This window comes from Dermacentor albipictus, unplaced genomic scaffold, assembly GCF_038994185.2.
Source record: "Dermacentor albipictus isolate Rhodes 1998 colony unplaced genomic scaffold, USDA_Dalb.pri_finalv2 scaffold_22, whole genome shotgun sequence".
NCBI lineage: Eukaryota > Metazoa > Arthropoda > Arachnida > Ixodida > Ixodidae > Dermacentor > Dermacentor albipictus.
The window spans coordinates 4657084-4682767 of record NW_027225576.1 but is presented as its reverse complement, the minus strand read 5'-3'; the positions used below and the strand labels follow the sequence as shown (position 1 = coordinate 4682767).

The 25684-nt window shown below is 45.5% G+C and overlaps 2 protein-coding genes across 9 annotated transcripts in view; both read left to right on the top strand.

Annotated features, from left to right (window-relative positions):
• Positions 1 to 24258, top strand: part of LOC139052370 (golgin subfamily A member 1-like) — a 231397-nt gene extending 207139 nt beyond the window's left edge. For 7 of the 8 annotated variants that reach the window (XM_070529459.1, XM_070529462.1, XM_070529458.1 and 4 more), the window contains one exon: positions 19456 to 24258. In XM_070529459.1, the coding sequence (XP_070385560.1) occupies positions 19456 to 19662 (207 nt within the window). In that variant the 3' untranslated portion in view covers positions 19663 to 24258. The remainder of the gene's footprint in view (positions 1 to 19455) is intronic. The other variant, XR_011509873.1, reaches the window with a different exon arrangement.
• RpL35 (Ribosomal protein L35) overlaps positions 1 to 25684 on the top strand; it is a 343229-nt gene that overhangs the window by 274457 nt on the left and 43088 nt on the right. The window lies entirely within an intron of this gene.

The window sequence follows — 25684 nt, the reverse complement described above, 5'->3', positions numbered from 1 at the left end:
GAACGATTAGTCGGAACATTCGACGACTGCTGTATAAAAGCCGACGCGCTTGACCCGCTAATCAGATTTTCGACGATCGCCGACCGTGTTCGCCGCTATCATTGTGCTATAAGTGTAGCCTGTTTTTGTGGGCACAGGTTCGCCCAATAAAAGTTAGTTTTGTCCTTCACAGTATTGCTACTGTGTTCTTCAACGGCACCACCACGTGACATCTTGTGGAGTTGCTTTTTGTTCATGTACCGGACGCCCCCGACAAGCCGTGATCAAAGCCCGGACCGCAAAGAAAACACCAACGTAGTCCCGGACCATCGAGCAAGCCGCCGTCTTCAACAGCTGCCCCCGGAGCACGGACTTCTACCGGAGAAGACCAAGAAGATAGTGACCAAGGCAACACTAATGGCAGCCCCAGCGTCCCCCATCATGCTGCAGCAGCCCAGGGAACCACCGACGTTCCGCGGTTTCACATTTGAGGACCCGGAAAGCTGGCTGGAAACGTATGAGAGGGTCGCTGCGTTTAACAGCTGGGCAAGCGACGACAAGCTGCGATATGTCTATTTCGCATTGGAGGACGCCGCCAGGACGTGGTTTGAGAATAGAGAAGCCACCTTGACGATGTGGGACCTGTTCCGAAGCGGCTTCCTGCAAACATTTACAAGCGTCGTGCGAAAAGAGCGAGCCCAAGCTCTACTGGAGACGAGAGCGCAGCTGCCGAATGAGACGATCGCAATCTTCACTGAGGAAATGTCCCGTCTAGGCCACGCCGACCCGGAAATTTCAGAGGCGAAGAAAGTCCGCCTACTGATGCGTGGTGTAAAGGAGGAACTTTTTGCCGGAATGGTAAGAAGCCCACCGAAGACCGTCGACGTGTTTCTTCGTGAGCCGACGAACATCAAGAAGACACTGGAATTGCGGAACCGGCAATTTGACCGATGCACCAAGCCAACAAGCTACGTCGGCGTTCAATCACTGGCCTCCGACGACCTGCGCGAGGCTATCAGGGAAGTCGTACGAGAGGAGCTTCAGAAGATCTTCCCTTCATCGCAACCTCAAGTGGCCTCAGTCGCCGAAGTTGTCAAAGAAGTCCAGCGATCGTTCGGAGTTCCCGAGGTACAATCACAATCATCGCAGCCCCAGCCAGAAGCGATGACCTACGCCGCCATCGCGCGCCGTCAAGGTCCCCCTCCATGACCGCACCAGGGCCCTGTAACGCCCTATTCTGTTGACCACTGCTGCCGCCGCCAGCATGTCCACCCGTCGCCCAGCGCAGCTACCCGAGGAAGACAGACGTTTGGCGCGCTCCTGACCACCGCCCGCTCTGCTACCACTGTGGGGAAGCTGGCCATGTGTACCGCCGATGCCCATACCGCGACATGGGATTGTGAGGATTCGCCGTCAACGCACCGCGCCCTCAGGTAGGTGAACGCCCTCGTGACATCGCCGACTACCTCGTCGCTACTCAGCGGATTCCTCAACGGCCATCCCGGTTGCCATCGCCGCAGCGCCATCCATACACTGGTTCAGCACGGGGCCGCTCTGCGAGCCCCATATCCGGAAAACTAAAAGCAACAGCCGATGGAGGTGCGGTTGCTGTTCGTCGAACTGACGAAGATCCTCCGCCGCCTACAAAGACTATGAAGAGACTACCTCGACGACATAACGACACGCCGCAATCCCGACAAAGTCCGGAAGGCAAGACAACACCGACGAACGACGACTTGACGACGCGACGTTCGAACTTCAGTTCAACACGTTGCAGCCGTGATTTGACGCCAAGACCTAACTGCAACGCCAGACAAAGAACCACCGACCTCGACGTGCCTCTCGACAGCCACGCAGTTACCGCCTTAGTGGACACAGGGGCTGATTACTCCGTAATGAGTGGACGCATCGCCGCCCAGTTGAAGAAAGTTAAAACCGCATGGGAAGGCCCTCCAATTCGGAGCGCTGGAGGACACCTCATCACGCTGACTGGAATCTGCACGGCAAGAATAACCATTCATGACCGGACTTACCCTGCCACCTTCGTTATCCTCCAACAGTGTTCACGAGACGTCATTCTCGGCATGGACTTCCTGAACCAACACAGCGCAATCATCGACCTGAAGTCGAAGTCAATAGCGCTGTTGGAAGATAAAGCGATACCGCCGGAGAGCCCTCGTAGTCACCACGCCTTGAGTGTGCTCAAAGATCAAGTGAGCATCCCGCCTCGCTCCAGCATAGTTATTTCGGTCGGCACGAAAACACCCGCTGATGTAGAAGGTGTCATCGAAGGCGACCAGTGTCTACTGCTAGACCGTGAAATTTGCGTCGCAAGAGGGATCGCTCGACTGCATGGAGGGAAAACTGAAGTGTTGCTGACAAACTTCAGCCAGGAGTTCAAGCACATCAACAAGGGCACGACAATTGCGTACATCGAGGAAATTCTGAAAACCAGTAATGCGTTTGTCCTCTCTGATTCCACCGCATCTGCGCCGACGACCGTGGTTCCCAAACCAGACTACGACATTAATCCAAGTCTCCCCGTGATTAAGCAACAGCAGCTCAGAAGTCTGCTCCGGCGATACAAAGGCTGTTTTTCGACGTCATCGAGGATTCGACAAACACCAGTCGCCAAGCATCGCATAATCACCGAGGAGTGCGCTTGACCACTCCGCCAGAGCCCTTACCGAGTTTCGCCGCGAGAACGCGAAGCTATAAGAGAACAAGTCGACGAAATGCTGCGCGACGACATCACCCAGCCGTCGAAAAGCCCGTGGGCATCCCCTGTTGTCCTGGTAAAGAAAAAGGACGGAACCCTACGTTTCTGCGTCGATTATCGTCGACTGAACAAGATCGCGAAGAAGGACGTATACCTCCTCCCACGGATACATGACGCATTGGATCGGCTCTGCAACGCTAAATACTTCTCTTCGATGGACCTCAAGTCTGGCTATTGGCAAATAGAAGTCGACAAAAGAGATCGCGAAAAGACCGCCTTCATCACCCCAGATGGCCTCTACGAGTTCAAGGTTATGCCATTTGGACTGTGCTCGGCGCCTGCAACGTTCCAGCACATGATGGACACGGTTTTAGCAGGATTGAAGTGGCAGACCTGTCTCGTTTACTTGGATGACGTCGTTGTCTTCGCCGGAAATTTCGACGATCACCTTAGGTGGCTTGCAACAGTACTCGAGGCCATTAAGTCATCAGGGCTCACTCTGAAGCCAGAAGAGTGCCGCTTCGCTTACGATGAGCTTCTGTTCTTAGGCCACGTCATCAGCAAGTCTGGAGATCGCCGCGACCCGCAGAAGACAGCTGCCATCGCAAAGTTCCCGCAGCCCATCGACAAGAAGGCAGTGCGTAGATTTCTTGGCATGTGTGCCTACTACAGGCGGTTTGTCAAGGACTTCTCACGCATCGCTGAGCCGCTGACACAGCTAACTAAATGTGACGTCGAGTTCAAGTGGGAATCCCCGCAGGCCGACGCATTTCAAGAACTCAAACGACGCATGTAGTCGCCGCCCGTACTTGCGCACTTCGACGAGCACGCCGATACCGAAATCCACACTGACGCCAGTAGCCTAGGCCTCGGTGCCGTCCTAGTCCAGAGAAAAGATGGACATGAACACGTGATAGCTTACGCTAGCTGGTTGTTGTCAAAAGCGGAAGGCAATTATTCTACAACGGAAAAGGAATGCCTCGCCATCGTTTGGGCTACAGTGAAATTTCGCCCTTACCTATATGGCAGGCCATTCAAAGTGGTCAGCGACCGTCACGCGTTGTGTTGGCTAGCTAACTTAAAGGACCCTTCAGGATGGCTGGCACGGTGGAGCCTCAGACTACAAGAATACGACATCACTGTAACATACAAGTCCGGACGAAAACACTCAGATACCGATTGCCTATCACGCGCCCCCATTGACCCACCGCCGCAAGATGACGAGGATGACGACGCCTTCCTTGGAATAATAAGTGCAGAAGACTTCGCCGAACAACAACGAGAGGACCTGGAGCTAAAAGTCCTAGTCGAGTATTTGGAAGGGCACACCGACATTGTCCCTAGGGCATTTAAGCGTGGATTGTCTTCGTTCACGCTTCAAAAGCACCTACTCGTGAAGAAGAACTTCTCACCAGTTTGCGCCAACTACCTTCTTGTTCCGTCGGCACTGCGTCCAGAAGTACTGCACGCCCTACTCGACGATCCAACCGCTGGGCACCTCGGATTCTCCTGGACGCTGTCGAGAATACAGGAAAGGTATTACTGGCCGCGTCTGACCGCCGACGTCGCCCGTTACGTCAAGACGTGCCGAGACTGTCAACGACGCAAGACACCACCGACAAGGCCAACAGGATTACTACAACCGATCGAACCTCCTCGCCGACCATTCCAGCAGATTGGGAAGGATTTGTTGGGGCCGTTTCTGATGTCAACATCCGGGGATAAGTGGATCGTCGTGGCGACAGACTATCTCACCCGCTTTGCTGAAACTAAAGCTCTACCAAAAGGCAGCGCAGCCGAAGTGGCGAAATTTTTCGTCGAGAACATCCTGCTGCAACATGGTGCCCCAGAAGTCCTCATCACTGACAGAGGAACGGCTTTTACGGCAGAGCTCACCCGAGCCATTCTGCAGTACAGCCAGACAAGCCACAGGAGGACAACTGCCTACCATCCGCAGACGAATAGTCTCATGGAGCGCCTGAACAAGACCCTCGCCGACACGCTAGCAATGTACGTCGACATCGAGCACAAGATGTGGGACGTGGTCCTGCCGTATGTAACCTTCGCTTACAACACGGTGGAGCAAGGAACAACACAGATCACGCCGTTTAAGCTGGTTTATGGCAGAAACCCGACGACGACGCTCGACAACATGCTGCGCCACGTTACTGACGAAGAGAATGTTGACGTCGCTAGCTATCTCCAGCGCGCCGAAGAAGCCCGACAGCTCGCCCGCCTACGGATCAAGAACCAACAGAGGACCGACAGCCGACACTGCAACCTCTGACGATGCTTCGTCGAGTACCAGCCCGGCGACCGCGTTTGGGTTTGGACACCGATACGCCGACGAGGACTGAGTGAGAAACTATTGCGCCGCCCGCTATTTCGGACCCTACAAGGTCATTTGACGTATTGACACACTGGACTGTGAGGTCGTGCCAGACGGAATTTTGCATTCACAGCGGCGCCACGCATGATCTGAAGTGGTCCATGTGGTGCATCTGAAACCCTTTTACGGACGCTGACGAACTTCCTTATTTTGTTGTTTTCTTTGCTACGGGTGTTTTTCTTTATTACTTTAGTTTGTATGTAGCATTGGGTCGATGCTTTTTAAGAGGGGGGTATTGACACGTGTACTTATCTTTATCGGGCGACCGCGTTTCGCCGCCTAACAAATGTAATCGCACAGCGCGGGACGCGCCTGCATGTATCCGAAGTTTCTGGAAAGTTATCGATGCTTCTACCCGGCTGTCTGTTGTCGCTGAACCTTGTGTTATCTGATTTCATCGTGTGACGCGAATGGTGTAGAACTTTGTGGAAGGCACGCAGGTCCGAACGATCAGTCTGGAACATTCGACGACTGCTGTATAAAAGCTGACGTGCTTTACCCGCTGATCAGATGTTCGACGATCGCCGACCGTGTTCGCCGCTATCGTTGTGCTATAAGTGTAGCCTGTCTCGTGGGCACAGGTTCGCCCAATAAAAGTTAGTTTTGTCGTTCACAGTATTGCTACTGTGTTCTTTTACATCACCACCACGTGACAATATCAGTTATTTCGGGCACAATTTTCAGGACATACGAGTGTATTCTTTCATGAAAATATACATATTTTACTTGTCTCAACAACATCTTTATTAATGGTAATGCAGTTATTATCCATGTGTTTGATCCCTTGACAAATTCCATGAGAAGGAGGCCGAGCTGCAACGTGAGACCCCCCCCCCCCCTCCCCCCGCGAACGAAATTTCTGGCTATGCCACTAGCCTTGATCCATCGGTTGCAGTATTGCATTTTCGTTTGCAGGCAAAAATTTGACGGTGATCGCCTTGAGGTTGTCTATCTTTGCGTTGAACTGTACCCAGAAGGCCCACGTAGTCTTCAAAAATAGTAGTGGAGATCCCTCCTGGCGTGTTACTTCTGTAGATGCATTCCTTTGGAATAGTTGCATTTCGGAAGCACCATGGCTTCTCCGCCTCCCCTAATATCAACAAGGGTAGATTGTCCTCGTTTGTCGCATTGGCCCTAAACTGCACTGTGATGGGCCCCTTGCTCTGTTTTCCTCCAGATTAGGACCTGCCAGCAATAATGAACATACGATTCTGTAGCATCTTGTAGAAAAATGCAGCCTCATCTAGGTTGTAGATGTCTTTGTCTTCATACTTTTCAAGTAGAGCTTGGAGTCAATGTTGGCGCCATATGTCTGCAGTGTCACGGTTCACAGCTGCACTTTCGCCAACGATTGGCTTCGAGGTCACGCCATGTTGTTTCTTGAACCTCACAAGCCAGCCATTGCTGCACTTGAAATCTTTATGGCCCATTTGGTGGGCAAGAGCTTTAGCTTTTGCAGCAAGTGCAGGTCCATGTATGGGGAGATTTGCACTCCTGGCATTCTTCAGCCACTGTAGAAGTGCACCTTCTACTTCGGGGGTATTTTGAATTGAGATTCCTCTTTCTCTTTGGTGAGAAGCTTTTTCAAAGCCATCCAGCGCAGCTTCCTTGTTTTTATATACAGTTGATAAAGTACACCGTGGTATGCCGAATTCCTTTGCAACGTCACTTTTCTGCCAGCTGCCTTTTTCCACTTCTTTTTGAGCAGAACTTTCTGCTCCAAAGACAGACACGTTTGCTTGGAGACTGATGGAGCCATTTATCACTGCAGACCACAAAAGCACATGCGAGCCATGCCTAACGAAACACTCTGAATAACACACAACCACACAACCTGCAGCACGAATCCAAGCGCATGCACCATCTGTGCCAAAGTGACTGAACGCTGCGGTAGATGCAGAAGACAGAAGCTTCAAAATGTCATCAGGGCATCTTGCTTTCCTCGTCAGCACGTACTGGTGATGGCGACAGTTGCAATGGCGGGCTTGGCATTGGCTTCGTGCGTAGCAGAAGAAAGGTGATAGGAGTTGTGGAGACCAAGAAGCAGGATCCGCGGAAGGGCACCCGTTGGTGGAGGATTGTTCTCAGGAAGGCAGGCCGGAAGAGGGGAGCTTTGGAGGAGCAGGGACATTGGAACTGGCAGCGAGGAGGCGAGCAGTTGACATGAAGACGAGTGAGAGGTGTGACTGGTGTCCAAACGGCTTGCAGACTGGAGAGCAAATGAGGAGGGGAAGGCAGTGGGGCCACAATTATAGGGGGAGGGTGGAGGTCACGGAAAACTATGAGAGTATTGCACCGGAAAGCGCCGTAAATGCCGTGGCTTGAGTCAGGTTGTGTTTGTTGTGCTCAAAGAACGATTAGCCACTCATTCTGGGTATGTAGTGCGATCACGAAAACTGAATGGCTTTGCAGTAGGGGCTTTGTGTGATCACTGGGCAATTTTTTCCAACATGTGCAGCCATGAATTTTGCAAAACTAGTTTTTCGGCGCACCGTTTGTCTAAAGTCAGATGGTGCGAATCGCACATGAGTGGCTCAAGAAAATCGCTGAAGAAACACCAGCTTGCATTGACCCATCATGTTGACAGCCTGACTTGCCGCTGACAACGCTCAGATTTTTCATGTTTTCGGCAAGTTATCGGTCGATTCACACCGTCAAAAGTGCAACGAAGCTAGGAGAGATGTTTTATTGCGATGCAGCCCGATTATGGTGAGCGGCGAGCAAATTTCTAGACCAGCTACCCCAAAGTCGGCTTCCTGATTCGTTAAAGTAGCTCCTCGTGTCAAACATGGCACTTATAATTGGAGGGACACTTCTTTTGTGCCTTTCGGCACGTTTCAGCACCACAAGTACTCTTTAGAGCAGGAAAACTTTGCTCATCGGGCTTGCCTTATAGAATGCTACGGCACAAGTCTGCCTGTGGTCTTTTGGCCTCTTTTCGGCATCCAAAAGACTGCGGTTTTCTGGCATAACAAAGTGTCAGGAAAACTTCGTCTTCGTCTGAAATTCTATCACGGGTAACACCAACGATGCGATTGCGACCGGGTTTAATGGTTCGGGCACACTGCACCATGGAATTTGACAGCTTCTGTTCGCTCTGCGGTAAACAGCTGGGAGCACTTGGCACTCCCTTGGTAGCCGTTACTAGGCGGTCATTGGTCGTGGGTTTGGTACTTTTATGGCCTGTTCTGTGCCTGCATGAGACTAATTCGTTGGCGGTAATAATTTGACACTGCATGCGCAAAATAGTCGCCGCCGCCCTTCGCTCGCCAATTCGCTTAAGCAGGTCAAGCTTCTTGTGTGCTTCGAGTAACGCGGCTTAAAATGCATATGTTTGCGGCTTAAAATGCATATGGTGGGGACTGGAAGAAATTTCGAATAAAGCAATATTTCGAGTAAAGCAATTTAGTTATAGCAAGGGATTACTGTTCTTCTATGGGCCCAACCTTTTGTTATCTCGATCCTAAACTTGGCTTTCACAGGATAAATCAAACTTGATTAGACAGCACACATGTGCCTTACCCAATTGTGAACCCAATTGGGACGCCTTTAGTGGTAGTATTTGTCTTAGCTGAGCTTAGGGCACAGCAAATGCATCCAACATACGTCAACTTTCACTGAAAATGCCTACTTTCTGGCGGCCTTAGAAAGAGTTTTAAGCTGAAGTGTAGCTCACAGTGAATTATTGCAGTATTTACTTGATTCTAAGCATGTCTTTCTCATTTTTTTTTTTTCTGAGAAGAATTTGTCGAAAAATGGCCTGTGTGTGCAATCCAATATGAAACCAAAACCAGGTGATAGTCACTGGACCCTACCTTTAGAGCCAGCCTAGCCAGCGCAATCGCCATTGCCATCACGAGATGGTGATAGTAGTAGTTTTCCTGTAGCATGGTGACAATGTGACGCTTTTCGTCATTCAAAAGACAAGTTACTGTACTTGCTAACCTAGCGGCAACAAGTTGCGTCGCATGTTTTTGGCGGTGCAGGACGAACTAGCCAAGTGGTTAGTCTGGACGTGGACCATCATCCCATTTGCAATTGTTCTAGAGTTCTTTGATAAATCTAGAATATCAAACATGCAATGTATGGAGGACATGTTGTGGTTCATAGAGAACGATAATTTGTAATCAGAGACTGATGATGGTAGACATTAGGTGTAAATAAATTTCTATTCTGTGAAGGTAGAGTTTGCTAGTTTTATTCTTTTCTTATTACCTGAATTGAGAGCATGCTACATTTTTCTTTCTGAAAAATCAAGTGCACATTAGATTTCTACTTTCTTTGGGTGTTTTAATGTCATTGCAACATTAGTTTTCTACTTTGAACACTTAGGAAGTAGACGCATGTTAGGTTCTGGGGCATGTTAGAATTGGGCAAATACACAGCCAAATGAACCGGCTTGTGTTTCGTCATTCTTTCTGCCTCTTGTTTAATTCAACCTGCTATATAATGAGATCAATTTCATTGGCTCTGTCAGGGTCAAATTAACGGAAGTCGACTGTATTCCCTTTCCAAACATGTACAGAATATCGAAGTTCTGTTTTATTTGTTTCTATCTGATAGTAATGAATGAGAAGAAGGGGAACCGCAGGGCCCGATTGTGTTAGTCACAACCATATGAAGCCAACAGATAAGAAGTTTATTGACTGGAAAAGGCAGAGAAGTAGGCCAGGAAGTAGAGTATTTGGCCTGCTACTCTGCACAAGGGAAGGGGAAGAGCAGAAGAAAGAGAGTCACAATTGGGGATGATGATGGGAAAAATGACATAAAAGAACACATCGCATAAGTGCTACCATCACAAGTGTAAGTCCAGGCCCGTGTTGCCTGAGAAACGTGAAAAAGCACGCATTGCCTCCATTGTCTGCCAACTCTCCAGCCATGCACCTAGCAGGAGGTCCTCCTATAGTGGTCTGCTGTCTAAATGCCTCAAGGTAGCTGCCAGTGTCAGTCCTTCGTGCACACGCACAGAGCACACCACAAGCACATTGTCTATAGTCTCAACAACGCCACATGCTGAACAGTCCAGGGAGTCCGCCAGTCCAGTGATCTGCAAGTACCTGCACCTGAAACCGAAGCCTAAACGTAGTCTGTGTATCAGGCAGGCATGAGGGCTTGGAATTCCACACAGAACAGAAAAATACATAACGGGATCCAGCCTTTTAAAGGGACACTAAAGTGAAAAATGATTTCTTCTGCATCACTAAATTACCGTTCTACAACACCAAAAACACCACTCTTACAGCGATAAGACGTTTGGTAAGCCAGAAAAGGCGCAAGAACGAAATACGGGTGGCGACGCCTACTTAAGTTCCCGCACCTGGGGGCTGTGACGTCTTGGATTTTGATGGCATCTTCTAGGGCTTACTAATTATATATAGCGGTGCAGATTGACTACACTGTGTTCTAAAGGTACCATATATTAAACATGGCAAGTTTCGGGAACCTTTATTAAGCCAACGCGGCCCAAATGGGAAAACATACTTTGGCATCCCTGACATCACGCTGACGTACCGGCGCTGGGGTTTCGGCGCGAAATTCAAATACTGATACTTGGACCTTCATTTTCTCATCTAAAAACCAAACTATGTTTTTGAAATGACTGCCTGCAGGGTTCTCAAACGATGCTTCATTAGTCTAAACCGATTTATCGTTTCCCTTTAGTGTCCCTTTAAGGTGGACATGGCGAGCGTCTGGCTGGGCCCACTATCTTCTTATCGCACTCCTCATTAATTCTGACAGGACCAACAGATAATGAAGCCAAGAAAAGCATAGGAGAAATTATTTTTTTTTTAATTGAAGTGTAGAAATGACAAGGCAAAGGTGAATGAAAGTGGACGAAAAGCAAGCAAGCAAGCTTCTGTTTTCATCACTGACATCTCAACTTTTCGGCTTAAAAAGCTGCTGGATCAGGTTGCTTTACGTGACTCTTCTCTGTGCCTTCTGTTGCATTCAACATAAACACCTACTCTGGATAACTTATTAGCACAACCTCAGGCTTGTCAATTCTGCTCATTTCATGTTAATTTTACTTCCTCATGTGCTCATAATGTACTTGAACATTTGCATTCAGTCACAGGTTATGCATTCAATCCCAGATATACATGTATCGAACTCGAAGGGGATCGTGAACTAGTTTGACATTTCAGTAATTCTAAATACGAAATGTGCCTGTCTGAATACTGCATCTGAAAACTCTGCACGTCCGACCAGGTTTCTGAGATTGTGAAAACCATGAATTTACTGATTTTACACAAATGTTTACTTATTCTTTTGTACATAAATGCTGCAAATTATTCATGCTGCGGAATGGTCTTCGATATTACTGATTGCCATGCTAACCCAGCCATGAGACTACAGTGCACTTCACACGCCTTCAGGATGTATTAACGAACCACAAAAGCAATCCAGCCTCCCTGCATGTGTGCCGTGCCGCCACCAGTGCATGTCCATTATAATGTGCCGTTTAATTACGACCCATTGTCATACGTTGGTAGTGTGTACTATGTTGGCAACGAGTCGATCCAGGCAAACACTATTTAGATTCGAAAGTGGCTTTCAGCTTGCAGAACATCGTAGTCCATTCCCACTCATGTGTAACCCTACGAGCACGAATGAAACGCATACAATGTGGACCCCAAATTGCACAGGGATGAGCCTTGCACGCCACTGTTGTGGTGGTCTTTCTGCAGGGACTACCAAAATGTGGATTTGGCACACTCTGGTTTTGTTAAATCCAAGTTCTAATGTCCAAGTTAAGGTTGGGGTCGGATTCGTTGTAGCCACTCGCAGAACCCTAAAATGCCGTTCGTAAAAACCCCTGGTCTACAAGAAAACAAATCTGGCAGTCCTTTGTGTTCTTGAAGCAGCGTGGCTATCAGCACTCACCGATAAATTAAAAATGGCCGCTTGTAGTGAAACGCACCTTGCTCACTTTTCCGTGGCATGTACTGCCCTTCAGATTCACATGTCTTGTTTGAACACATCTGCCAAAACAGTGCCGTTACAGCGGCACTATTTCTGATACCAAAATGTAAGCGTGGCCTCGTTAGAAGCGTACTTTCAGGAGTGCAGCACAGCGCAGCATTCGATTTATTGAATGTGGCGGTGAATGGGAGTTTGATACATGCGTAATACAGTGCTATACTTCTACATGGGATTTTAAGGGGATGTTACAACTGTTTGATTTAGGCAATAGTTTGATTTATCTGGGAGCTGATATATCTGGGATTGACTTACATAATTTTTTAAGGACGCAGTCTGCAATTTTGCCTTCCTAATGGGCAAACAGATCATGATAATTGTGCACACCAGGAAAAGAGAAAGGTCCAGTAAAAGTTGCAGTTTCGCCCGTTTATGAATCTTGTACAGGGTGCAGTGTCTACTCACCTACTTACCACAAACTCACAAGCAGCAGAAAACGAAATCTAAGCAACATTGATGGCACCAGCCAAGTTAAAACGGGGCAAGTTTAGAAGACGCTGGCATGACTAGTAATTCTGTTTGGAACTTTCCAAATCCAATCAGAAAAGTTCAAAAATGCAAAAGACCCAAGTGCAGCACTTGAGGTTAATGTGTGCTGCAATAATCAGACACAGTTTGGTATGACTATACATTGAAGAATCAGCCAAGGAACACCTTGGCTTGTATAATTTTGTGATCACTGCAGTTTATATTAGAGGGGTGTGGAATAGAATAAAAGGTATTGGTGTTACAGGTAGACTTAGAGTAGGGTCGTTTCACTTTATTGGAATAGTCTGTATACCATCTGATAAGGAAGTTTCACTGCTCTTGCTGTAAAAGTTTGCAGTGACAATATTTGCAATATTTTAATGTTAAGAGCAAGAATAGGTCTTTTGTGCCAAGTGGCCACAGTGAGTTTGCACTCTTGCAAGGCATATAGAGATCCTGTTACGTGTCCCAACAAATTGCATAGAAAATATACTGGGTCCTTTTTTTTTAATATGACAATACTTTTCTTAAATTGCCTGTGGCAGTACCACAATTCCAATCCTTGAACTGGATTGCTACAAGGGGCAGACATTAATTACTCGAAAAATCAGAATGCACAATTGACTAAATAAAAATTCACTGATTAAGTTGTTAACTAATTACTTTATGACACATATTGCAATTTAATAGATTACGAGGCTTATCCACTTGGAATTAATTCTGCAGATGAGATAATTGCTGTCAAACTTGCAGTAAAGATGCGCTTTTCCACTTACATTTTTAACAAAATGCTGTTTTATCCATGGCAGCACAAGAATAGCTGAAACACCAATGTATTTTGTCGCACATTTTGTTGCACAGGAATGAATATATCGAAATTGGTGTCCTTCTCAAATTTGTTCCAAGTTGATACATACGCCTTGCAAACTCACCAGCTACATTTGAAATTGAGTAAGTTGAAACATGAGCCATAAAGTAATTAGTTAGAAACTTATTTAGTGAACTTTTGGTTATTAGTTGATTATCAGTGATGCTACCGTTGTGCCAAACTGCACTCAGAGGCAAACCCTGCTACATCTCGGCAAAATATGAGACATTTGTGCCTGCCGTGTGCCTAAGGGGTTGCTTTTGAAAATGGAAGTCCTCAAGAGGCATTTTCTACACCATCGAAAGTGGCATGGTGTGGACCAGTGGATATGGTAGCTCCACGGTGAACTGAGCCAAGCTTCTCCACTTAAGCCTGGATTGTACACAGCTGTTTCTTCTATGGGCTGTGTCTATTTTCAACACTCTCCACCCCGCCACATGGGGCTTGCTTAGGCTTGGTTTTCTGGCCGTGAGCGATTGCGATAGTGCCAAGCCACACCCCACACTTCTCTCCTATATGACCAATGTAAATCAGTGACCAGAGGTTCAATTGCTGTATGGTATTTCGCTCGATTGTTTTTGACATATTGTGCACAATGTTGCAGACATAGCCGCTGTGAACAGAGTTGCCACCATTTAATTGGTAGCCTATCCCCCACTTTCATTGGCGAGGCAATTTCACGGCTTTAAGAATGCCATACAGCCGCTACTAAGCTTTCGGTCAACTCAGCACCAAACAGCAACTTTCGCCGTGAGATACTGATGAAACGGTGCTGCTTAGGCCTAGGTGCATTGTACGGCCATGGTAAAAATTCACTGCCTGCAGGCTGTCGCGGCCAGGTGACCGTCAATATGTTTAGACCAGTAAACTGGCATGGTGATTGGGCGCGAGATCACAGGATAGACTGGCAAATGGAAGCCAAGATTGTGTCCGGTAACTACTGCGCACACTTCTTGTTTGTTTTTGCATTTAATGGATGGAATGGCAAGATCTCGCATGTAGGCAGAAATCTCCGAACTGAATTCGCACATCAAAGCCTAATCTGACAGCATTGCACGAAGGCCATATGCGCATACCTGCACTTTGCAATACACATCGAGCTGCGTGACAAGCAAAAGTGAAACGCTTTCGTGGTCTCGACCATAGTGGTACATTAAGTATATGGCATATCAGTGAAGCACAGCACTAGGGCATTAAGTAAATTTTTCATACCTCTGGCATTGGAAAAAACAATGGAATTATTCTCCTGCAATAAGCTACGTAAATTTGTGGTAGGAGGCTTGTATATAGACTGCCACCTTTGAATGCGAAATTATCTCACTTAGTGCTAAATTTGATGATGAATGTTTTGAAATGGAAGCACTCTTGAAGAATCAAACAAAATAAAGTCTTGGAATTGATCACTCAAGTTTTTAATTAAAACATATATACATACATCGCAAGAAGACATTTTTGTTTTCAAGCTCTACTTTTTCACAAATACTGTGTCTGCCAAAGCACACAAACGACCTATGCAAGCAAGCATTTGCGTAGCTGGCGTTACCTATATCAAAATTACTGGCACTTACACTTTAGAGACTTTATAATATGGAGACCTTGCAATTGCTTTCATAACCCTGCTCTTATGTAGTTAAATTTATTGTGCACATAATGTCCACCTCTTTGAGTAATCTAACATAAGGACTAGAATTGTGCTATATTTTAGGGGCAATAAAGTAACATGTGAGAGTCTAAAAGAAGCACCTAGTACAGTAGAGCCGTGTTGATGCGATCTTGTGTAATATGATTTCCCATTGCCAGTGTTCATGATCAAGAATGCAAGAAATTACCCAATACAGTTATGCTTCCTTTTTACTGGTTCATATGTTCCCGGAAAACAGTCTTTTGGCACCGACCTTCAGTATATCACCAAACTGCGATCGTATGATGTGTTTTTCAGACGCTAGATCCCATGTAAACAAGAAAAGGCGCAAGGCACATGCAGGCAGGCGAGTACTTCCTTGCAGTACTTGCCTGCCCGTTTCACGTGAAAATGCTGCCACGCACATGATTTCCTGTTCCAGTACCAGTAAATCTCCTTGCGAGTCGTCGCATGTCTCTATCCACCGCTATCGTCCCTGGCCGATTGTGATAAGTATCTTCACCTATCTGTTTCACAGTTCATGTGGTGCAGGAAGTGTACTGCACGCTTCTAATAGGTGCTAACCCAAACACAGAAGTGTTTACAGGAGGCATTCAGAGACCTGAATTGGGAAGAATTGGGGATAAGAGTTAATGGAGATTACCTTAGTAACTTGCGATTCGCTGATAATATTGCCTTGCTTAGTAACTCAGGGGACCAATTGTGATGCATGCTTACTGACCTGGAGAGGCAAAGCAGAAGGGTGGGTCTAAAAATTAATCTGCAGAAAACTAAACTAATGTTTAACAGTCTCGGAAGAGAACAGCAGTTTGCGATAGGTAGCGAAGCACTGGAAGTGGTAAGGGAATAAATACATCTACTTAGGGCAGGTAGTGACCGCGGATCCGGATCATGAGACTGAAATAATCAGAAGAATAAGAATGGGCTGGGGTGCGTTTGGCAGGCATTCTCAGATCATGAACAGCAGGTTGCCATTATCCCTCAAAAGAACAGTGTATAACAGCTGTGTCTTACCAGTACTCACCTACGGGGCAGAAACGTGGAGGCTTACGAAAAGGATTCTGCTTAAATTGAGGACGACGCAACGAGCTATGGGAAGCAGAATGACAGCTGTAATGTTAAGAGATAAGAAAAGAGCAGATTGGGTGAGGGAACAAACGTGAGTTAATGACATCTTAGTCGAAATCAAGAAAAAGAAATGGGCATGGGCAGGACATGTAATGAGGAGGGAAGATAGCCGATGGTCATTAAGGCTTACGGACTGGATTCCAAGGGAAGGGAAGCGCAGCAGGGGGCGGCAGAAAGTTAGGTTGGCGGATGAGATTAAGAAGTTTTCAGGGATGACATGGCCACAATTAGCACATGATAGGGGTAGTTGGAGAAGTATGGGAGAGGCCTTTGCCCTGCAGTGGTCGTAGCCAGGCTGATGATGATGATTAACCCAAACACCACCTTTCCTGCTGCAGGTGGCGCTAAGTGAGGGCCATATTTCACTCTGGTGGCATCCTATTCAGGCGTTGCTCACTAAGCTCAATTTCGTATCGGTTATTATTGCAGTCTCAAAACTGACAATGCGCATCCCGTGATGTGTATCAGCTTCTCATATTGCAACAACTCTCGCCAAGTGGGCACAGCAAAACTTCCCGCCAACATGATCCGTCCAAAGAAGCTGCTGATGCAAGCCGAATTCGAGGAGAGAATAGACGTTTATTGTTGGTCCCAAATATCTGGGCCTTGAGTCCTTACTCTCCTTTTTTAAAAATTTCCAGGATGGCCTCCTCCTAGGGTTTCCAGAAAAGCTGTGCCTTGTAACCCGATTTTGTAGTGAGGAGCATGAACACAAGTTTTCTGAAGCCACAAAAATGACAACACGCGTCTCAGGCCACTCGGGGCCCCACCAGATTGGCATGTGTAGGTGCCTTGTGCTGCAACGCTTCTGCCTTACATGAATGTCAACTACAATTGAGTGTGCCAAATTTTTAGTGTATGTTTTCTTCTTGCATTTTTTTTTTCAAAACATATTGACTCATATGCCATAGCATGCGAGTCATCCACTGCGCCACATACACACTTGAAGGGTTGTAAGAAAAAAATGTTTTCGTTGTCTATTTTCCGGTAAAGACATGGACACCCGACTGTCTCTGTTGTTCCGCTCATGACAATATGAACAGGGCTCTACTGCATGTAGTAGTGACCCTGGATGTAATATACTGGGTGCTTAATTTTAACAACAGATATTTTTTATATTTTTCTAGTGGCATTTAGCTTAATCTACTTATTGAGCTGGATTATTCAATGAGGTATACATTACTTAGACTGGAGATGAATATGCATAATTGAGTAATTAACAAAATTTCGCTAATTATCTTTTTAATTAATTCATTTAGCGCACTTATTACAGTACACGAATGAAGCCAGTGATTTCACAAGGCACATCCACTTGAAACGAATTTTGAAGCTAGCACCTTTTTTTAGATAAGTGCAGTCAAACTTACCATACAAATACACTGTTGTTCCACTAATTTTATTTAGCAAAACACCTTTGAAGCTGTTGCGACTGGGAGTTCGAAGATGTGGGATCCTCTTTCCTCGTGGAGGAGTGAGTGAACATGAGGCTGGGTCCGATATTCAGGATGTTTTACAAGCAGTTTTATATTTACATATATACAAGAAAATGCAAAGTAATACAGAAAACTTGAGGATGAAGTTGTAGTAGCCGATCACTCCCGCTGTCCGTTGCTCCTTTTATGCCTTGCATGATCATTGTTCAGTCACTTCCCCCAATCTGGTGTCAGGAGACGTCAGGTGCCACCAATCCGGAGGTCGGTTGCCCTTTCCCTAAACAAAGAACTTGGTCAGAGACGTATGCACATCACTCGGCACAAACTGGGAAAGGAGGGGAACGTACGCTGACTCTGATCGTATTCTGACAGGTGATGGCCGTATCATTGCACTGACCGCATCTCCGCCTTGGACATGCCAATTTGTGCTGCTGACAAGTGATGGCCCTATCATGCTAATTGCTCAAACCTCTCCTGAACAAGGTACTCCTGCGCTGGTCATAAATAATCCTCGTCAAGAACCATTTTGACGAGGCCAACGGCCTGTTCCCCATGATCGTGCGCGCTGTGACCGGAGGTCGTCGCGGGGCGAACGGCCGACCACAACAAAGCGCAGTTGTCATTGGAACACCAATACATTTAGTCGTAAACTTTGGGAATGCATGCTTGCAACTGATGTCATCCTCAGAATTCGTTCCAAGTGGATATGGCTTTAAAAGTCACCGACTACAATTCGTAAATTACAGTCTGGTGTAAAGTAATTAGTTTGAAAGCCAATTAGCAAGATTTTGTTAATTGGTCAAAATAGCCCCTTTCATTTTTTGTGCGAATAATGTCTTCCTCTGAGAGTAATCTAGCTTTAGCAGAATTGTGCTGCACGTCACTAGTAATTTCTTTTAAGTTCACGACAAAATAACTGCCCGTATAATCTTGGACCTGGTCATGTTCAGTACGGTGGATGTCATGTCTATGCAGTCCGATTGTTTTCTTTAATGTGAGTCTGGCTTGCGACTAATTACTAGATAAATCAGCAGCTTTCCACTATCCTTGAAAAGTGTACAGTCATTGGATTCTACCAGTACTGACAAATGGGGCAGAAACTGAGAATAACAAAGAAGCTTGAGAAGTAGTTAATGATTGCGCAAATGGCGATGGAACAAAAAATGTTAGGCGTATCTTTAAGAGAAAGGAAAGACAGCGGTGTGGATTAGAGAACAGAGAGAGGTAGCCGATTTTCTAGTTGAAATTGAGAGGAAAAAATGTATGAACGAAAAAACCAGTCAAAAACACAAAGGACAAGAGGAGAGGTTCACACCACAACGACTGGACTATCAACTGAGGTTTCTTGTCCTAACAACTGAGGTTTCTTGTCTTCTCCTCTTGTCCTTTGTGTTTTTGACTGGTTTTTTCGTTCAAGTATGTACCAACTGGCCCAGATTTCAACCCTTCTGAAAAAATGGAGCTGGGCAGTCCTTGTAACGTGTAGGGCAGATAGCCAGCGGTCTGTATTAGATTTACAGTGTGGGTGTCAAGGAAAGGTAAATGCAGTCGAGGATGTCGGAGAACTATATATGCATGAGGAAATGATATTTGCAGGCATGACTTGGAATCGGCTACTGCAAGCCAGGGGCAATTGGAGATCGCCGGGAGAGGCCTTCATATTGCAGTGGACATAAAAATTGGCCGATGATGATGACGAGATAAACCTCGTGTAAAGTCCAGAATTCCTACCACAGTGTCACTACAGTAATATTTGCTAACGGAACTCTGCATATGCCTTTTGTAACCACTTGTGTACTGTAGAAGCATTCGCTGTAATATATGGGCTGTGTTGCATGTTCCTTGCAGGCGCAGCACCTGATCCGTGCTGTCTCTGTGCTACTCCGTTTCACGGCTGATGAGGAACAGATGATTCGCGAACACCTTGACTGGAAGAACTCGTGGTTTGGGACACGGCCACAGCCGCACCACCACGGACACAATTCGCACGATCACCACCGCCGCTCCTCCGCAACATTCGCGAATCACCCCAAGGGCAACACCAAGACCACCTAGCACACAGTGGTGCACTCATTTTGTTTGTGTCATGACATTTCGAGATGTGATTATGTGGCTGTGCACCTGCAAGTGTGTAAACATCCTGTATAAAGGACCTACGTTGTCATATGTGTCATCATATGTATCAAGAGCATAGACCTCAAGCAGTGTCATTTACTGACATGACACTTATTTGTTGTAGCTCACATTCCTTGGATGTTACAGACACCAATTCCACCTTGAGAGGTTGACCATGGCTTTGGTGGGCACAATGGTGACATCTCAGATTGCAGGTTGTTGTCTTCAGCACAGCAACTAACCAAATACTGCATTACAAGAACTCTCCCGCACATGACAGCGTTACTTGGGACTACCAGTTGCACTAACACCGTGCTTAGATGTGCTGCACCGAGCCGCTGTGCCATCCAAAGAGATGATGGCACTATTGGTGGTGTTCTTCGTGACACTTTGTACCTTTTGAGCACAGCTGAGACCTCAGACAAGACAGAAGTAGAGAGCTGCATATTCATTTTTCCCAGGAGAGGCAGGGCTTCAAGGTTAACCGCTTTTGCACCCATTGAATTTAAAATTTTCTCTTTAAAATTATCTGTGTCGGTGAACCTGCACTTAGATGAAACTTTAATACAATGTTTTTTAACATAATGAGTTGTTTGTAAACCTTCTTTTTACATGAAAGCTTACACAAACTTTTACACATTTTCAATTTAAGTTTTGCCAGTGAGCTAGTTAGGTGCCAGTACGCTTTCTTCTTGTGTGTGTTGTAGGGACACATTAGCAGCTGCACATATTACACTCCATAAATGACACGAAACACAGTCGTTACTGCCTGCAGAAATTAGGTGTGCATTTAGCAGCTGTATGTGTTCATCATTGTCAAACCTCCATTTTTTTTTTATTATTTCTCTCCCATGTACAAGAGGACCACTAAGAATTGGCTAGCCTTCCCTCTCTGTATTGTTTGAGTGCAAGCACTGAAATTGACAAGTATTACTAAATTTGTATAAGACTGCATGGGATCCTTCGCTCCACCAGCGCTAATGTTCTGAAGTGAAGGTGCTAAAATGACGGAGGACAAAGAAGAAACAGACACACACACAGGGTGTGTGTGTGTTTCTTCTTTGTCCTCCGTCATTTTAGCGCCTTCACTTCAGATCATGCTTAACCAGCATGCCCAACTATCCATCCTAGTGCTAATGTATCAGGCAGAAACTTGAAATTTAACGACAAAGTTAGGGAAGTTAAGGAATGTGCAATGAATGATAGAATGAAAAAATGTTAGGCGTAACCTGAAGTGATAGGAAGGAAGTGGTGTAAATTGAGAGAGCAAACGGGGGTAGCCGATGTTCTAGTTGACAGTGAGAAAGAAATAATGGAGCTGTGCAGGCCATGTAATGTGTAGGGCAGGTAACCAGTGGTCTGTTGGGACACGTTGGCGGGCTAGTTGGTTAGAATCCATAATAGAGTGTATAAGCTCAACTGAATGAGGACATAGAAAGAAACATACACAGAGACAGCGCTTCACTTTCAACTACAGATTTTATTTTTGCACGCATTGATGTATATATACCATACGAGCGGAAACAAACGTGACAGAAAAAAAAAAAGACAACATTCAGTGGTGGAAAATGGAAAACGTGCTGGAAAATGGGCCAGATTTGCACCTTTTCTTGCCACATCGAGTGCTTTCGCCAAGTTTGTTTATAATTTCCCGATCATTTATGGCCCTGATTTTTTTATATGTGAAAGAGGGGGGATCAGTCTTGCTGAAAGTCGAAAAAATAAAATTGACTTTTTTAATGAAAATCACAGTTTTTCGACCCGCATTTCCCCTTAAACCTGCCTCAGGACATCTAAATTGCAGACTTGACTGTCGACACTTCAAGCTAGGCATTTCCAGCCATGAATGGAGGCTTGTAGTTTGAAACCATCTGCACTTTTTTTAAAGACTACAGTAAAAATAAAGTTCGCTTTTGCTGCTTAGAATAATGAAAATGTCACTGCTAATTGCAATGCACAATGTTAAATTTGTAAACCTGTGCCCATTCTGATAATCACACTCCTTCTGCTAAATACTTTGTTTCCACAGGCTGTGTACCAAATGGTTAAAAGTTGTAGCAGATGATGTTGATTTTGCTCTTTCAGAAATGGGAGACATCTTAATGGAAATTTCCTGTTTGCTTTGCCAGCCACAGAGCAGGCAGGCAGTTTTGCACATCACGACAGTCAGTTTTTCATGTCTCCTAACCTATATTGTGGTGTTGTGCTGCTCTTAGCTGCACTAGGCTTAATATGTTGAGAAACCAAAACTGTTTGTAAGGCAGTACTTTTAGTTTTACGCACCGACATATTCTGCCATGGAATTTATTGTCAGTGATTCTGTATGCAGCGTTTCATCACAGGAAGCAAAATGAAATTTTTGATGTTTATAATTCTGTTGCTTGGTACTGACTCAGTGTATTGCAGCACTGAACATTAAAAAAGTTATTGACCGCAGAGTTTATGGATGAGAAAAGGCGATGGATCCGCACTTTACGTTCAAACCTGATGCCGCTGTTCAAGACCACTCTCGTACTATATGCAATTACCCAGTCCTGCTACACTACTGGCTTCTCTGTGGGTTTCAACATAAAAAATTCCAGGAGGGTCACTTGCAATGCATTAGAGCTTGGTCATGTCTACTCAAATGCCACGGTGCCTTCGCGACCAATGTTTTCTTTCCTCTGTTTTACTTTGACAAGGCAGTTGTGCTTGTGACAAAATAAGGATCGAGTCCTTCAGGCTGGGGTCAGCACTCTGCCGCCCCCCCAACTTTTTTCTCGTTCATCTCAAATTCATATTCGCATGACAAAAATAGACATGATTTAGTTAAGCACTGCACTTGAGAAAGCATGGACATGAAAAAAATTACATACAGCTTCATTTTTTTTTTCCCTGTCTTTTCAAGTGCATGGCTCAATTAATTATTGGATTATCAACTAGCCAATCAGTTGCTGTTAATATGGACAGGAAGGGACAAGTGTCCATATGCAACGATTATTCAGATTTTCAAAAGGTTGATAGCACACTCTTTTTGCAGCTTCTGGTTGTCATGTTTAACATTTGCAATTTGCCATGCAGCTGCAATGCAGGAGTGCAGGGATGCCTAAAATGTGCAAAGGGTTGCACTGCTCTCAACTGCTAAAAGCCTCAGTGTTAAGGGAGGCCTCCCATTATGCTTTTTGAACACAGTAGATAGACACATTCAATCACTAGGTCAAGCAGTGATCATACTTTTCAGCCAAACATCACGCTTTTGTATATAGCAAAGAGAACCTACAAGTTGCACCTATGTTGCGTAGACTTGTATGCACTTCCCTAAGTCAGTAGTACCGACTGGATTATTGTGTCTTACTAACTGGAATGTTACGCAAAGTGCTGTGCTCAAGCAAATGACTAAATATTAACAGCAACAAAGGCAGAGCTGTGTAGAAAGAAATGAGCATGCCAGTTGTATAGTTGGCAAGACTGTGCAGCACGGTGGGTTCAGGCACGCAAGGAAAAGGAACAGAGGCATGAGGTGATGCTTTACTAAGTGCAGCATTATCTGCATTGAGGGGGTCCTAGGAGGACAATCTTGGGGGAGGCTCAAGGCAACTTTTTTTATCTTGATTACTCGTACGACATCCTTCTTAAAACTTTTGAGGGAAGAGTTTTCAGACTTTATAATGTGCCGACGTATGCAATGCACTTTGTTGTGAGGTGTTGTGTGGTATTCATTGCGTGCTGCTGCATGTAGAATGTGGCGTTTCTGCAGATTGCATTGTACAAGCCACCAGTTCACAATGAACTCACGAGACGAGTTCACACACGCACACACAAAACTCAAATTGAGTAACCAGATCTGCAGATGCAGAAGGCTCATAGGATGCTGACGTTCACAGAATACAAACTATTCGACAAGTGCAATAGCAGAACACAGTTAATATATTTCTTTGAACTGCACTTTCCACTAACCAGTCAGTGTGTCAGGATAAGTAATACAGTTTGGCTAGTGCAGTATGAAAACTTGTGGGAATCCTTGAGCCCCACGACCGTTGCACGGGCGGAAAAATGTGGGTCTGCGTCTGGTGGATGAAAAATGTGCAGTAATGAGAAAATGCTATGTATAGTGACTTGTGAAGAAAGTATGCCATGCACCCTTTCTGCTGCTTTTGTTCCGATTTTTTAGTATGTTCTTATGGTCATTCCTCCCTTTCTTACCTTTGAAATTTTTTGCAGGTCATTTCATAGCTCATGGTCGAAATGTGCATATTTGGTGGTGAGAATGCATTATGGACCATTATGTACATGCCCTCGAATGTTTATTAATTGCTTTGCAAGCCATGCAGGTGCTACCATGTCAGACTAGCAGTGTCTTGGAACAACTGATGTAAAAAAAGAATGCAGACATTCTTCTTAAAGAACATGTCAAGTGATCAATCCTGAGTACTGCACTCATATTTCACATTCTCCGAGCATTGTGTCGGTGAAGGTTTGGAGAAAGGCTATGCTGCTGTGCTTGTTCAAGTTTACGGATGTTATTTTTAATAAATTTCACCATTGCAGCTGTTGTTACATCAGGACTGCTGTTTTTTCCCCTCACCGCTTTTAGACAAAAAGTGCTTCCTATAATAAAGTGTGGCAGTTAAGTGAATTGGTACATCTTGACTTCGTACACATAGTGCGCAAAAAACGAGGACAAAAAGACAGACGCACAACTCTCCTTTTTCTGTACACTACACATGTGAAGTCTAGGTTCTTAACCTCGGGGAAGCTTCACTCAAGCTCATATGCATTGACAATGCTTTCAGCTTTCCTTTAAGATGGAAGCCACACTTCAAGTCAAGCATGAAGTTAGGCTAAATGGGTAGGCCATGCTTCCGCCAATTCCTTAGAATTTGTTGTTCACCTCCTCTATCTCGCTACTAAGTGCAGCACGGTTTACTCTTTAAGGGAACACTTAACTGATAGCATAGATGCATTATAATCAAGCTTTAACTCTCTCACAAAGAAATGGCTGCAAATATCCATGCATGGGAAAATAATCTAAAGGCCTTCATTGCATATTTCGGCTGCACTTGATGGCAAATTAGGCGCTTCTTTAAGGTGCAGGTCATGCTGTACATTGCGCCTTCCCATGCTGTTTTGTCTTCCTAACTGATCACCGCTGCCACTTAACACGTGGCAAAACAAATCTGATCATGAGCTACGTTGTTGAGGGGGAACTCCAGATTAATTTTGACTAGCTGTGGCTCATTAACGTGATCCTACATCTATGCACACGAGCGTTCTTGCATTTCGCCCCCATCGAAATGTAGCCGCCGTAATCAAACCCACATCCTCAAGCTCGGCAGTCACTAAGCTACCACGGTGGATGTCCTACCGGCAACTTTGATTTATGGCATATACACCCTTTTGCACGGACAGCCTCCTGTTACACTTATATGAATGAGCATCTGTTATCACAGTAATACCTGCCATGATTACAATGAACGTGAGAATGCAGGCTTATGCTTTGTTTTCACGAGTTCATGCTGCTGTGCATTGCTCATAATGCATTCCCAGAGACCACGTTAAGTACTGCCATTCTACTCCGTTTGCCATAGCAGTGTGTCCTCCACTATGATAGAAAAATTGCCACGTCAGTATGCATGGGAAGCGAGGGATTCTGCATGGCATTTTTCCAAGAGCCAGGATACCTTGCATACATGCATACAATGACTCGTGCTTTCCATTGCAATGGTTTCATTTGTACTAAAACAGCACGCAAGATGGAGCTTTTGCTATTTTATATAACCTGATAAGCACTCTCACTAGGGCACACAATTATAAATGTAAACTACCAGTGGTAGGTAAATGTTCAAAAAATTCTGCACTCGATATGCTCTGGTTTTCATTTTTCTTACCTTTCAAGTGAGCAAACATACAAACAAGATGTATTACAGGAGAATGAACACTTGTGAAGATTTGATTCCAAGGAACCTTTATTTCCACACACACG